At 39.9% G+C, this 14,913-nt stretch overlaps 1 protein-coding gene across 4 annotated transcripts in view; it reads right to left on the reverse strand.

Moving 5' to 3' along the window:
- The window catches only part of CASK (peripheral plasma membrane protein CASK), a 318,301-nt gene that overhangs the window by 68,966 nt on the left and 234,422 nt on the right, over nt 1-14,913 (reverse strand). For all 4 annotated transcript variants that reach the window (XM_086971259.1, XM_022845516.2, XM_086971260.1 and 1 more), the window contains exon 13: nt 2,428-2,514. In XM_086971259.1, coding sequence (XP_086827385.1) covers nt 2,428-2,514 — 87 coding nt within the window. The remainder of the gene's footprint in view (nt 1-2,427; nt 2,515-14,913) is intronic.

The following is a 14,913-nucleotide window of genomic DNA, read 5'->3' on the forward strand; positions in this document are numbered from 1 at the left end:
GAAGACTTCATCGTGACTTTACGGCTAACAGCGCCTAATGAGACTGGAAAGATGTACACTGGGAACTGCTTAACAATAAAGTCAACAAGGATCCATATAACCCAGTTGCATCTAGTGAGCGAGGCTGATAGACAAATTGAAGCCATCCCACAGTATTCACAAGACCCAGCGCCGACGCATCACCACTTTTTCCGATTACCGGCCAGTATAATTCGTACTAAGGGCTTCAAATACTAGCTAGGGTATTTCTCTCACACCAGACCTGCATATTTTTAGCCCAACGGAATAAACTGGTTGAGAGATAGTAGACGTTCGTAGAAAGTGGCGTCAAGACATAGCAAATTACTTCGGAAAGAACTTGAGAATTTTTGCTAAGTATTAGCTGTTTATGTTACAATCTAATACAGTGCCTCATAAAATTTTAGAAGAAGGGATAAACGTATCTTATGTAGAAATAAGTTACACCTATGCGGATTTATTGTCTGTTTAGTGCTAAAGCTACGTTACTAAATCTTTAAATCAAATTTGTGTACAATGGCTCCGTGTTTTCGTTTGTGATTAACCTTCCGAGTATACAAAGGTAACTGTGGGCTTTTGGAGAGCCACATTGTCTACACAGTCATTTCGAACACTTTCGGACGTCCTTAAAGGGTATGTTAAGAAATGTCAGGAAATATCCGAAGACCTAGTGTCAGTCCCTGCACATAGACGGGCAGTGGGACTCCATTTGGATGTGCGGTGTATTTTACCGTCCAGCCACGTATTCGGTTTACAACTAGTCGAATATTATGGAAAACGGCGGGTCCACGATTGGTGTAGAGGGAAAGTAGCGCACAAAGGGAATGTAGTGAAGACGTCAGAATAGCGGGCGACTATGATGCCTTTATTCCATTTTTTGAAAAAGTAGACAAAGTCCTTGGGGAACGATCCAGACAATAGAGTGCAACACTACAAAGCGTCCAGCAAAAAGTGCGCAAAGGCACGAGCAGTAGCACTTATCGTGGTACAAACAAAACGTATACTCTTCCAGGCTTCTAAAAAGTACTCACTATTTGTCTCGTTCACTTCATAGTCTAAGCGCTGCGCCCACTTCGACGCATGGTGATATGATTATTGTTATATATGTAGCTAGGAATGAGATCAAATTTAAATAAAATGTTTGTGTCTATTATTAGCTGTTAACATAAGCCGTCCCAAGCTGTTCCGGGTTCGCATGTTGAAGCCCAACTTAGTTAAGTAAAATGCTGCTCATATAAGGAAATCATGTACCGTAATCTGCTGTTTAATTAAAATATAAACATGCCTCAGCTGCAGAGAGAACATTAGGTAAAGAATCTGGGTGAGTCTGTTCGCGTCTTGAGGGCAAAACACAACACGAACGCAGCCTACCGCGGCTCAGGCATCAAAGGTTACTCTAATGCATCACTACTGTTTATTCATTAGTTGTTTTTTAGTTTTAACAAATGCAGTTATCTGATATAGAACTTTCCATATTATCTTCTTTTGGATAAACAAGACAGTGTCCTTCGTTCCTGTATACAGCTTCGCAATGTAAGAAAGACACACGTAAGCAACGATGTACAAATGAGAAAGGCACAAATAAATACTATGAATATTTATATAACTACCTCAAGATTTTTTTATACAACTTAGGTACCTTAGTTAGTATCTACGCCTATATCGATTTTTTTAGCTTTGCTTTTCATAATTACACTGCTTTTAAGAGCAAGAAAAAATATATTTACGCATTCCCTGTTAAGTGGTGCATCAAATTTTTTATGGGACAGAGGAACGACAAACCAACCTAAACTGCTTCTTACATCAATCCATTTTAATTTTATCTGTTGTTAAAAATTGTTTAGGTACAGGATTCGTACGAGTAGCAGTAACAAATCAAATATAAGCTACCGAAATATACAAACTTTTTTGTATGGATTTTTTTTGCATACGTTCTCGATAAATTTTATATCAGAAATGGATTAAGAATCATTAGAAAGCAAACGTCCCATGAATTGAGGTTTAATATACTGGTGAAGCTTTTAAGAGTTAGTCAAATGAGCTACATAAGGAATTAAACCAATTTGTTTTAAACTCTGGTCTTAATTTATACTCTGACTGTAAAGACAGACTTCAACGATCCGAAAAGACTAAACTCGTTATGTAGAGCTGATCTACGGGAAGCACGAGACAAGCTTCTCTATAACTTACTTGCAATCCTTGCAGTTAATACAATTATCAGCAAAGCAACACTATAATAGTCATCAATGACGTTATCAGTATATCGTTCTTAGATCAGCTGTTTTCAGAGCACGATTGCTCGACCGCGGTCGATCGGAAACACTGTATTCACATTTAGCATTTCGTAAACCATTTATGCTGTCATTTATATACAAAAATATGCTTACTGCACCTTACGAGACAACTCACTCTGAGGTACGGCTTGGAGAGGATGCTGTGGAGTTCTTCCATTTCCGGAGTTAAACCCAACGGGGTCTCTTCGATCCATTCTGCGATCTGCAATTGTAAAGGAGGTGCAACATTATAACATACGTGGTGGACCATTTACTTCATTAAGGTTAGGCATGTTATTTTTGTGTGACACATATCATCACACACACATTGTCATGAACTACCGTTACAGAAAGCATTCAAGGTTCGAAAGATCTTTCAAACCTTGTAGGTAACCGTGCTGTGCCGAAGCGTACTGCATAAACCTTCTATTTTTTAGTTTTTCATTTATGTAAATTATATTTTAAATACGTCGAAATGCTTTAATTTTATTTCACGGATTGGAAATACCATTAATTACCTTAAAACAATAAATTGATTCAACCCCAAAGAATTCAACAATATCCGCTTTTTAGAACAGAGAACAGACCACCCGTCTCAGAGGGACAACGTCTAGACTGTTGTTTTCATAACAGCTGCTGCTGCAGTTTCTGTCACTAGATTACTGGTCGACCGTAGCTTAACTTCGCTTTGCGTGACCTCTGGCCTCTTTATTCAGCCAAGCGAAGTATTAGCGTCTATTACTTATAGCGCAGCGTCTATTACCGAATTACCACTCTAGCGTATTGTCACTTCTTGCTATCCAATACCACCGCTCTTAGAACCATATTCTCCCTGTCGTCTTGCCCCTTTTGCTGCTTCGCTATCGCTGTGTGGCGAGGCGACTCGGGTGCTCACCAGGCCACTACAGAGGTTTGTTGTTTGCATCACTACACGCCTGCCATACAAATCTCCGCCATATAATAGTCTCAGAATAACTCCAGCCATCGTAAACGTTTACGAGACAATTTCAAATAATCCGGTTTTCACTCACAGCAGCCTTCAATTGCCCAGTTTTTCTACCTAAAGAACCCACAATATCCGCCTATGAGCAGTAACGCCCCATCCCTATCAACTTAAAAAGTTTTATTCGATTCCGCTTCCATCTTATCTTTCCCTGTTGCTCATGTCATGAACACAACTCAGGTAAAGCAGACGAAAGGGTACTGACTTTTTTATGGCCCGTTTAAGAGGTAGATGAGCTTGCGTACTACGTATGTCAACCGGCAACTGGGGAAACATTTGACCCATCACTATTAGACGTGGTTTATCTCCTTAGTCGTTAAATAGTAGGTAACTGAAGGTACTTCTGCTGATACGTTTATGTAGTACAAAATATAAACACATTGATGCTACAGGCTTAACGTTTAATTGAAAAAACGAAATGTATCAATTCAGTTACGGTAGGAACCGCTCAAGGGTTCTGCTGTAAAATAATGACCAGAGCAGGTCTTGTATTGCTCCAAAAAGCCAAAACACCCTGATTAAAGATGAAACATTGCCTGCAATATTGCAAGCTGCATGACTGTATTAGTCTCTGTAGTTTGGAACAGCTGTAATATACGAGGTAATGGACGAAGACCTAGCTTGAATACTCGCCTACGTTGGCAATAAAGTTTTATGAAAACCTTAAACCCACAGACTTTTTGATAAATTCTCAAGCTTCTTTTATATCGTTTAATCTTCGCAGTGCCTGCAGCGGATTTATAATCTCCAGCAGGAACTCTTTCGTTAAAAAAAGTTCACATTATGCGCTTATTGAGCAGTTGCTTTTATTAACATAAAAACTTCCTGTATGTTGAAAATTAGTTTTCACCTTGCCACAGGCAGTTTCATCAATTACGGACATTAGGTTGTTCAAAAAATAACGGCGACAGCTTTCTATAGCCTTCACTCCGTACGTGGAAGATATTTCCAAGGTTGTTTCAAAGCGTTTTGATATTGGTGGGAACTCCGTGTTGCGAATTCACTACTTTTCCGTCTTTAGAATCACGACTCGAGGTAAAATTTCGTGCTCCGAGCGAAACAATGACGAAAGAGCTTCTGAGGACATGACGCTCACTCGTTGTCAAAGAAAATATAAAAAACGAAGCAATAAATAGAAACTTTACAACTTCCCAGATAGCTGAGTATTCATTGTAGTGGTAAACATATTTTACGGAAGTTCCGGTGTTTCCATAATTTGTTGGTTTAAAGACCTTACTGTATATCAAACAACGCGAGTTATACTTCCAACGTCAGCTAAGGAGTGCACGCACGTTCAATCTGAATAAATTTCTGGCACACGGGATTCTTATACTGAATGGAAATACAACTTGTGAATGTTGAAATTGTACACATACACGTTATTTTAAGTGTTCGTCAGCCTATAAATGACTACAACCAAGAAAGCGCTATTGCAACACTTCGTTAGGTCAAGCAGCACATCGCATAAAGTCCATGAGCAGCGTGGCCCGGGTGCCTCATGTACGTTTCTTTGAGCGCGTTGCCATAGTAACCGCAAACGTCGTTCGAACGCTGATAAATAAAGGTCATTATAACATATGGTTATATTTTCTAGTAAGTGAAATCCTTGAAACTGCACCTGAGAGGTGATTCCGAGGATTTTGTCACACATAAGCATAGCAATATTTGAAAAGTATGACTTTTTCCTGAAAGAAGGAAACACGGTTCACGGAAACAAACTTGGAGGAACAGACAAACAAAGTGTGTGTGTTGTTATCGACGCTTCTAGTTTGTATCCCGTAATTGTTAATCTTGCAGATAGAGATGTCTGGTTTCCTTGGACGACCATGATTTAGCGGCTGTCGACAAACTGTCGGTGTACTCTAGATTTTCGCAACGAGAATCAGTAGGAAGGCGGCCAGGACTGCAATAATATGCTCGTTTTATCCTAAAAGCGCCGCCGCCTTTCAGTGAACTCTTTTGAAGGCCAACGTTTGGCTTCTTCGTAGTGTGTCCTTAAACTAGAAACGAAACGTCTTAGTAGGTCCGAGCAGCCGAATAAAGTCTTCAATGCTCCCCGTTGTCCATATATCATACCTACACTCAATATATTTTTAAGTGTAATTTTTGAGTACTGGAGGTTCGGTTTTTTTTTTTTACTAGAATACCAAATGATATTGCATAGAACAAACTGCTTTCACCTAGGCAGATCTCGTTGCGATAATAAATTGTTCTCTAAAAAAAAAGCGCGTTTCACTTCACACTCGGCTGGTTCTCAGCTAATCAGCAGTGAAGACTGTTTCAAATATTTAGAAGCGAGGCATCATCACATGGACTGCGATTACCACCAATTCTCCTCCTTCACACATCTCTACTTTTCTGTCATTGAATCCGTTGATGCACTACTATCCAGTGAATTTTAGCGTAAATATCTATAATCTATATTCAATGAAACTATAAAAATAAGGTATATGTTTCATCATGGATCATTATTGGGCGAATCATGTAGCAAAAAAGAAAACAGTCAATATGACGTTTAATTCACCTAGAGTAATTAATACGTTATAATAATAATAGTTTGGTGTGAGATCTGGTAGGACGTAGATATATGCATGAATATACGTACGTTGTAATTATAAAAACGCTATTTAATAATACGGGATGTTATACGCAGTTGGAAAGGGATTCCTATGTATCGACAAAGTAGGAGTGGTCAGAAACAAAGCAAACAATATTTTTTATCTCATGTTCTTATAATATACTTGCACTAGTATCTACATTGACTGCAGGTTTTTTAGATTCTGAGATACGTAATCTTAAGGGTAAGCGTCTTTTTGTATAAAATTTGATGATTTAACTATGTAATTCCAAAAGTAATGAACAAAAACTGGGCCACTGTCAACTATGCAGACGAGCATGTTTAGCATTTTTAGAAAAATGTGAGAAATCACTTTAGAACCTTTAACTCATTGGCGCATACTTCTATGTGGGCAGCTTCGCACGAGATACTGAAAATTTGAGTTTCATTACCTTTTTGTACTTCACCGATATATACAGAACATTTTACGGAACCTTTTGAATCGATATCTGCTAATGCAAGACGACCGCATAGGTGCGGCGTGGTAAAAAACAGTATGGTGACTATACTGTTGCTAGTGCGTCGAGTTGACGAACTGGCAATATGGCCCAAGTGCTCTCCTAAAAGCAAAAGCCGTATAGCATTGTTCAACAGGACGACGTAATATCAAAATCAAAGGAACGCAAGAGGTGGCCCACCTAAAGTATTGATATAGAGAAATTGCGCCGTTTCGGAAATGGTCTTCCGGATCGTTAATAGTCCTCTAGCCGTCAATACTGTTTGGTTGTGGGCGGATTGCTCGTTCAACTGACCAGCGACAAAACAATTTCTCCTTTGACTCCTTAACCATTGGACTGGAGAAAGGCTAGCCCACAAAGTTGCAACAAAACAGAACCCAAGTCAAAAAAAACATGTAAGAACCCAGTTAAAAAGAATGTTCCAAGTAATTGAAACCTGGCGAAAGTCTTGGGTGTCATTTGCTTTTCTATATCTATAACTAACAAACTTGCAGCCAAGTTTTTGTCCATTACGATGTCGGATTCACGAATGGTACTAGACAAGTGTAATGCGACCCGGTATTTTAATAGTCTTGTATTGTACTCTGGGCTTGTGACATTGTGTTGTTGACCTGTAAATATAAAGTGTTTAATCATTCCCAGCAAGGATGAATAAATTTATTTTGATCGATCATACATTTTCAAAGTAATTTGTCCCTCACTATGAACATATAAGAAATAAATTGTATAAAAAAACCATAAGAATAAGTTTCCTATGTGATCGTTCGGACATGGGTTAAAAAAAGTCCTTAACGAAAGGCTGCCTTATTTTTGGCCCTATTTTTATTGGCTAAAATAAGTCAAACATTCCATTAATGAAATTCACCATCGGTGTATATATCAGTTTATTTGGAATCAAAAAGGCACAACGAAAAATAAAAATGTATGTTGCTTCTCCCTTTTTGTTAACCTATATCTTGAGATCGGTTCCAGTAGCATGAATATATGCAAAACCGAAATGGAACCCTCGGGCGTTGCCTTTCCGATGAAACGTTTGATAATTTCCACAGCAACGGCCTTATTAAAAAATATTGTCCAATCACGGGTTGATGTTTCGGGATGCCTTAACAAATATCTTAATAGTTTACTTGAAAAGATACCTTGTAAGCATAAAGCCATAGCATATAGCTGAGGCCGTAGAAAACATCGTGGTGTTTTATACTACTGACATGGCGGTAAAATTTCAATCCTGGAAGGCGGCTACTGAGCATAGAAGGCTCACAGATGGAATCGTTATCCTATGAAAGGATGAAGAGTGAAAATTAAATCCCATATAATTGTCTATGATATAAAGGTCTGTCATAAACCCATATAATTCGTTTTTTCTTGACGGCCAGTTTGCTAAACCTGATGACGTGGCCCTAGCTTCTGTTTACATATATCTTTTTGCTTGCTGAAGTCAAAACCATATTGTAGCGAGCAATTATAGCGTACTACTGGACGGTTAGGCCATGCGAAGGCACGCTCAAAAGTCATATATTTTTACATGGTAGCCGGCCAGTTATGTGGCATTTAGTTAGTGGAGAATTAGGGGATAAGAAAGTTTTCTTTCTAGACAAAGCAAAATAATAAATTCTAATTGTAAGCTTATGCAGGAGCAGCTACTATTTTCTTTGACTCTGTGCTGCTGAGTTGTACATTCTGAAGAAGGTGATTGTCACCGTAACTAAAGACTGAGCAAAATCTTCTAAAAATAAATAAAAAAATTCTATATAAAAGAAACATTTAACAAATGCTGAGCTAATTAATTCTCTATTTTCGTTTAAACTGCTTTTCAAGTCATTGATGAAACCCATAGCGAACTTGATTCTATCGACTAGTCTCGCTAATTGAACTTTAGCAGATTTTTGATAATTATGATGGCAGGTACATGGAAGGAGATTACGGAACGTGCGATGAGAGACTATTTTTAATTTGTCCTTTCTACAAATTTCTACTTAATTCTAATTAAAATCGATCCTCTACATGATCTAACCCGTAACTTAGTTGAGAATGCCCCGAGTTCCTTACGTTCAACGTTTATAGTTGCTTGGATCAATTTTGACTACCGATAAAAGCATAAATTTGCCGATTCACGTCCTGCCTGTTTACTCATACAGTAAGTGCAAAATCAGAAATTATCTGGGTCTATTAGTAACTCATAATCTGAGAAAATTTACCTGAAGATATTTGAAAAAGCAAGATTCACTTATAGCTTCCCAATATTTGCGACTATAAGTTGATTCCTCTTTGAAAGGAAATATCGATTGAATCGAAATACGGCATGCTGGATTTGATTACGTCCCAAGTCCTCTATTCTGTATTTGATGTTATTAACTAATAATAGTAGCTATCCTGCGACAACTGTTCGTCTAGCGTTACCCATTTCTTTCCTAGTCGCCGACCGATAACCCGAAGAGCCGACCACATGTCCGACCAATTATAGCGGAACGTCGTTATTCATCGACACGCGGCTGTGATTATAGCATAAGTCTCAACCAAACGGAATACCATGCAAAACCAGTAACTTCGGCAACATCTACAAACTTTGTTTATGTCGCGAGCAGGACCCTCTCTTTTTCGGTCCCGCTTCACCCTTCCACCGACTAGGACTGAGAGTTAGTTATAGCAGTTCCTAAAAGTCCTAGGATAGCAGAACTGAAGCATACCTACTGCCTTAATTCTCCTATTTTTCAACGACTAGTAAAACAGCAATAGCAATGATAGTAGCTAGGCGAGTGACTAGGCGAAACGTTTCCCGTTGTATTACGATAAATACCTTCTAAATCAAACACTACGGGTAGAAGTAACGGTAACGTCTGGTCACATGATTCTACGTCAAAATATACATAAAGAATTAAAAATAATTTACATACAATAAAAAAATTCGCTAAAAGACAGAATATACGCGGTCGTCTTTATAGTGATCTATTATTATGTTACATAAATAAATCTATCATATTTTTCCTCAGATAAAGATGTATAGTGTAACTAAACGTGGCTTAATTTAGTTAATTTATATATTTTTTAAAAAGTCAAATAAATGACCTCAATGTTCAGCTCGTTCTGGACGAGGGTCACACAGAGAGTTAATGCCACTTAAGGGTACTCTATAACTCGCATTTCAATAGGCAGCTAATTCCGACGGTTCCTGTATGTACTTGTGTCGGCGACATCAAGTGTTTTATTTTCTATGATATGGTTTGGCTGCGCTGATCTTCATTATTATTGCTTTTATTTGCGGATTATCTTGTCTAATATCAATAGCCCATGTTTGGCCTTATGAAGGTAACATGAACAGTTTGGCACGATGATGGTGCTATGGTCGACGACCCCGGCCGCTGGACAATCGATGGTCCGTCACCGAATCATAACAAAAAATGGCTGTGCACGTACATCTTAACGGAATATCGAAGGGAAGCTGGATAACACCGTGATAAAGCTTTAGAATGTTTAGTAGAAAGCTTTAGCATAGAATAAAACAACATTACGTAATTATAATTACGATGCCAGAACTCCATGATTCTGCACTTTCTTTTGTTAGGGCAAAAACGTTTCAAAAATAAGGTGCACGAAGTGGATTAAGATAGGGCCTGTCCTTTTAACAGCGTCTACATTTAGTTACGTTGTATGCTGGACACGGTCGGCCTGACAGTGCAGGGGGAACCTGTTTACTCGTTAAACATAGAGACATGGAGACCTAGGTTCAAAATTGGGCATAAAAACAATCCGTTTAGTACTGGGGACTAGTCGCCGAAGGCGATGCTTAACGGTCTAAATACCGGATGTAAAAGGTCGAAGGGTATATTAGATGTTAGGGATTATGACACGGTTTACATAATACATGGTACTTGCTTTACCTTTTCGATCGTTGGCGGGCATTGTAAGCCCAGTTTCAACGTAGTTTAACAGAAAAAGAAAGTACGAAAATTAATCGTGGATAGCGTACGAAATATCATAAGTAGTAAACGCGTCTTTAAATCTTACTTCAGACCTACAACAATTTTTTCAGCTTTTTTTTGCTCTGCTGTTTCGATGAGCCACGTTTTTGACACTTTGTCGCCATTCTTGAGCGCACTTGGGGAGCATCCTGCCTCTGTGGGAGGTACACACACAGTGTAAAGTAGTCAAGTACGTTTCATACACAAATTTTCTAACTATTCATAAAGAGTGCGTCGCTTTTATATACGAGAAATTGCTATAGCATGTTATAACGTATAAATCGCTTCCAATGCTGGATTGTGTTTGTGAAAAGCTCTGTCTCAAGACTGAGCCACTCTAGCATGTAGAAGAAACCGACACTTATGAAAGCCAAATTAGCTATAGCAAACTCCTAAACACAATTCTATTATTTTTAAGAGTGCGGTCTCTGCTATTACTTTTGCGCCGCTGTCAAAGTAATGCACTTAAACAAAAAAAAAAGGCCTCTGAAACCTTAATTGAAAGCATTTTGCCGGCCAGATCGGTTCTGCGTAGAAGTCTAGAAGAAGAATAGATCGGCTATTGACATATTAATAACTTACATTCCTGTCATCAAGACTTGAAGAGAGTGTATCGAAAAAGTGTTGAGAAGAAAAAAAACATATGTTTATAAGCCAAATAGCTGAACAGTACAGATCTTATACAAAATTAGTGAGCTACTTCAGTCCCCTCAACAGAAACTTTTCTTCAAAAGGTGCAATCAATATGTGTCTGCTTTCTACTGCGTCACTCTTGCAACAGTGGCAACAAAGTGTACGTCCACTTAACTAAGTTCAAAAAGTAGATCTCAAAATCCACTTTTTTAATATTAGATCAAATACCTTGTGTAATACTTTAAGTTTCATTGAGCCTCATGTAGCAGCTCAAAGTGAGCTTCTAATTAATCTACATGCTAGTAAAATGCATAGGCCGATGCTCATACACGATGCTCTAAGCCTGTATACGCATACTTACGCCGTATTGTACATACCATTAGAAGCCTTTTTCAACATTATAACGGTTTATTGGAATTGCTGAATCTTATTAGTTGTCATAACAACTAGGTTTAAAAAGTATCGGCACCGATCGGCTAGCGTATTGCTGTGTACACCATTTATATACAGCAACTTACTTAACTAAAGTTGTATGACAAACGCATCTTTGTTTCCCCATTGTCTAACTGTTATAAAACCGTAATGTTAAAGAACAGCAGCGGATTAGAAAAGTGAATGGCAGTGTTACGTTCCGTCGATTAAGCGCGATTCACCCCCGGATAGGCACCGGGGGGTAGTGGAAATCACTTCAGCCCAAGTAGAACATTACCAGAACTGATAATAAACGCGAGTCAACTGTACAGTTGATCTACTGGATTGAAAAACAACAACACCAATCGACGATCCACAGTCTGGATTCGCTAAGGTAGCCACTAACGTTCAAAATTGCATTCTCTATAGCAGTCATCGAGCCTGGAAAGATCGCAACTAGGCGGTGTAGATGTTTACGCGAGACGCAATGGGTGTCCACAAGGCAATGTCTATTCGAAATGTAACGGAGCAATACACGTTGCCCGCAAGGCTAGAGATGAGGCTAACCCGTCGATGAACTCAGTAAGAAAGTGGCGATATAAAGCATGCTTAGTGTCAACATTAGACCGGTACATAGAACAGTTTTTGAATTGGGCGGGCATGTGCGCGATGAAGAATGAATCATTGAGTTTCGTCACGCTGTTATCCTTTCAAGTAATGTAATCGGGAGGGCGAGTGTAAAACCTGCAAGCAAAACAAAGGCTTCTGGCACCGATGAGGAAGGCTGACCGTTAAATGCGAAATATCTCCGGGAGACATCATAACGGCCCGACCTCTTTTTCGCCACGAAGAACAGCGCTAGTGGTCGGCCCTCCGTACGGAAGAGATTCCTCCTAGGAAAAAAATCAATGACTATTCAGACAGTGCCGTATGTAAAGCAAAGGTATATACTAACAGCACCGATGGGTCTGTTGCGGTGTTTTTACAGGTTAGTTATCACTTTTTTATATGGAGTTACTACATGGAATTTGAAGAAAATAGAAATATCAGCAAGGCGAAGAATTTTCCGAATCGATTAGTTACTTTGCGGTCCGGATTAACAGTGCTTATGCTGTCCGTTACCCTCGTCGGCCAAAACAATAAAACAGCAAATGATTGCGAAAAAAAAGGGTCAATAAAATGCAAAATTTCGGCTATTTCGCTCTCCATATTACCGTACTCAATAGACGGAAATGAATGGTACAGCTATAAGAATGAGATGGCCAGGAAGATTGCCTACAACATTGCCAGGAGGATGAAATCTCTTTTAGGCGTTAAAATCCTCAGAACCGAGAGGGCCAGGAGTCAGAAGATGCTCAGCCGCTGCTAGAACCGAACGTTCCAGCAGCCGTGTCAGTATCAAAAGGCCAAATCACAGCGAGGCAACGCCACCCCTAAACAACTGCCGATGAGCAAGACAGAAAAAAGCCGAACAGTTGGACTGCAACCCACAGGTTCTGCCCCAACAGTCGCGGACTTTGTAAGGCAGGTTTTGGCAACATTGAGAACTAGAGAATAGGCTCAGTACGCAATACCTTGAATCACCGCAGCTGTTTGCGAAGACGACCACGAAAAACTTGGAGCAAGGCTATATCTTTGGGAGACGCTAAGGCCTGCGCAACGGAACTGCTTCTTTCTCTGTAAGCCCTGAACAGTATAGACATTCTTGGGCTACTAGAGATTTGGGCATTTAGAGCCCTCTTAACCTAATGCGTCTCTATTTTGTGCAGGACTTATGCTTAAATTTTGTGCAACGAAGAGCAATAAACCAGGACGCCGGGTAATCTCCGTTTTCTATATCCTAAAACAGGCGACTTCATGCCGTGCTTAGTGGAGGCTAACGTCATTGCATTACGCGGCCAGCGACTAGGTCTCGTAGCAGCCTATGTTCGGCCAGCTGATTAGGAATCAACGTACGTACTGGTGAAGAAACTAGTTAGTGGACTGAGAGTATTGTCTGACATTCTAGCTCTCCTTAAATGAATGCAGTTAAACCCAAGCGATACTATGACTCTTAAAGATACGCAAGCAAATTCTGGTTGCTAAGTAATCAGTCCCACCTCGACACCAACTTTCTAGGACATGCACTTATATATTTGTTACGAACACAACCAGGAATAGGGTCCCACAGTGGAAATTATTTTCATCATAGGACGGAAGAGTTTGTGCTCAGATTCCAATACCGATAAACTTTTTTGTCCAAGTTGCAGTTTCTGCAGATTATCAGACCCCAAACTCAACCTTGACGCCTAGATTCGGACAAGTTCCTATAACGAATTTATGAAATTCCCCTTCCTAAATAATGACTCCGAAACTTATGCGCAGCACGTGGCTAAAGTTCTCTATTTCACAGTACAGCCTTTTTGTCTTTCTTAGAAGCGTGAATCGTATTTCAGCTATATATGAAGCCTTACCAAAAGGGTCCGAATAGCCTTCAGGTGTATGGTCAAGGCGCAACCCGAATTATACCCTTTCGCGCCCATATTTAGGACGGTATATCAAAAAATGTATGTGTCACAAATATGATAGTAATATCTTGAATAGCTAGCTACTTGTTATTAGCCAACCACACATGTGGTTAACGCATCTCGGCAGCTCGGCGTCATGCCATACTGACTTCTCGGCCCTCGTAAGTCAGTATTCAAAGACGTTTGCGCCGAGAGATACGATATCACGTGCAGTGCTTTTTTGCCGCAGTATGGGAAAAGGGGATCTCAGTACAATGCAAAAAAAAAGGAAACAAATGCAAGCAAATGTCAATTTGAAAGCCTACGCAGTAAGAAATTCGCCGGTCCAGGTAGCGTTTGCAACGAGCATCCCAAAGGAACCGCCACTCTGGAACCGTGGTGGACGGCACTATTCAATCGATGTTCACGTACTTGTATACCTTCAGCTCAGTGGAGAAATGGTACCCTGCTGATGGTCCCTAAAGCCAGCATGACCCAACCGTCATCGTTGCAGGGAATAGCAAGGAAAAGCGTTTGTTTTAACCTGTTCTCCGGCTTGCTGACTAAAAGGTTGGGCAACTACCTAAAAAGCATACTTATCGTCCCAACGAGGCAACGTGGGTTCCGGAAAGAACGCTCTAAAGAAACGACGTGCAGGACGTTGATGGTCGACGTCAAGAGAGCACCGGCCATATGTGGTGTTTGTCGATTTCAAGGCAGTCTTTCATTCGATTTTCATCAAATTTCAAAGGTATGTTCATGCCAGCTGAGATGGGTGCCCCTAAGAATGTTCTCAATCTGTTCACTGCAATTCTACGGTAAAACAGAGTAACCGCTAACAACACAGTAACTGCACACAGGCACCTGGCGTGCCTCAGAAGGGCAACCTAATTCAAGTCTTATGGGTCTTACTGATCAAATAAGAAGGCAGAGCCAATCAGTCAAAGTCGCTTAGCCATATATGAGTCGAATAAGTTCCAAGTGCAGCAAGCTCTAGCCCGACTCCAGTTGGCAATCGCAAATTTTAGACTGTCTATAACCCCTGATGAGAAGGA

This window comes from Varroa jacobsoni, unplaced genomic scaffold, assembly GCF_002532875.2.
Source record: "Varroa jacobsoni isolate VJ856 unplaced genomic scaffold, vjacob_1.0 scaffold_1170, whole genome shotgun sequence".
NCBI classification, from domain to species: domain Eukaryota; kingdom Metazoa; phylum Arthropoda; class Arachnida; order Mesostigmata; family Varroidae; genus Varroa; species Varroa jacobsoni.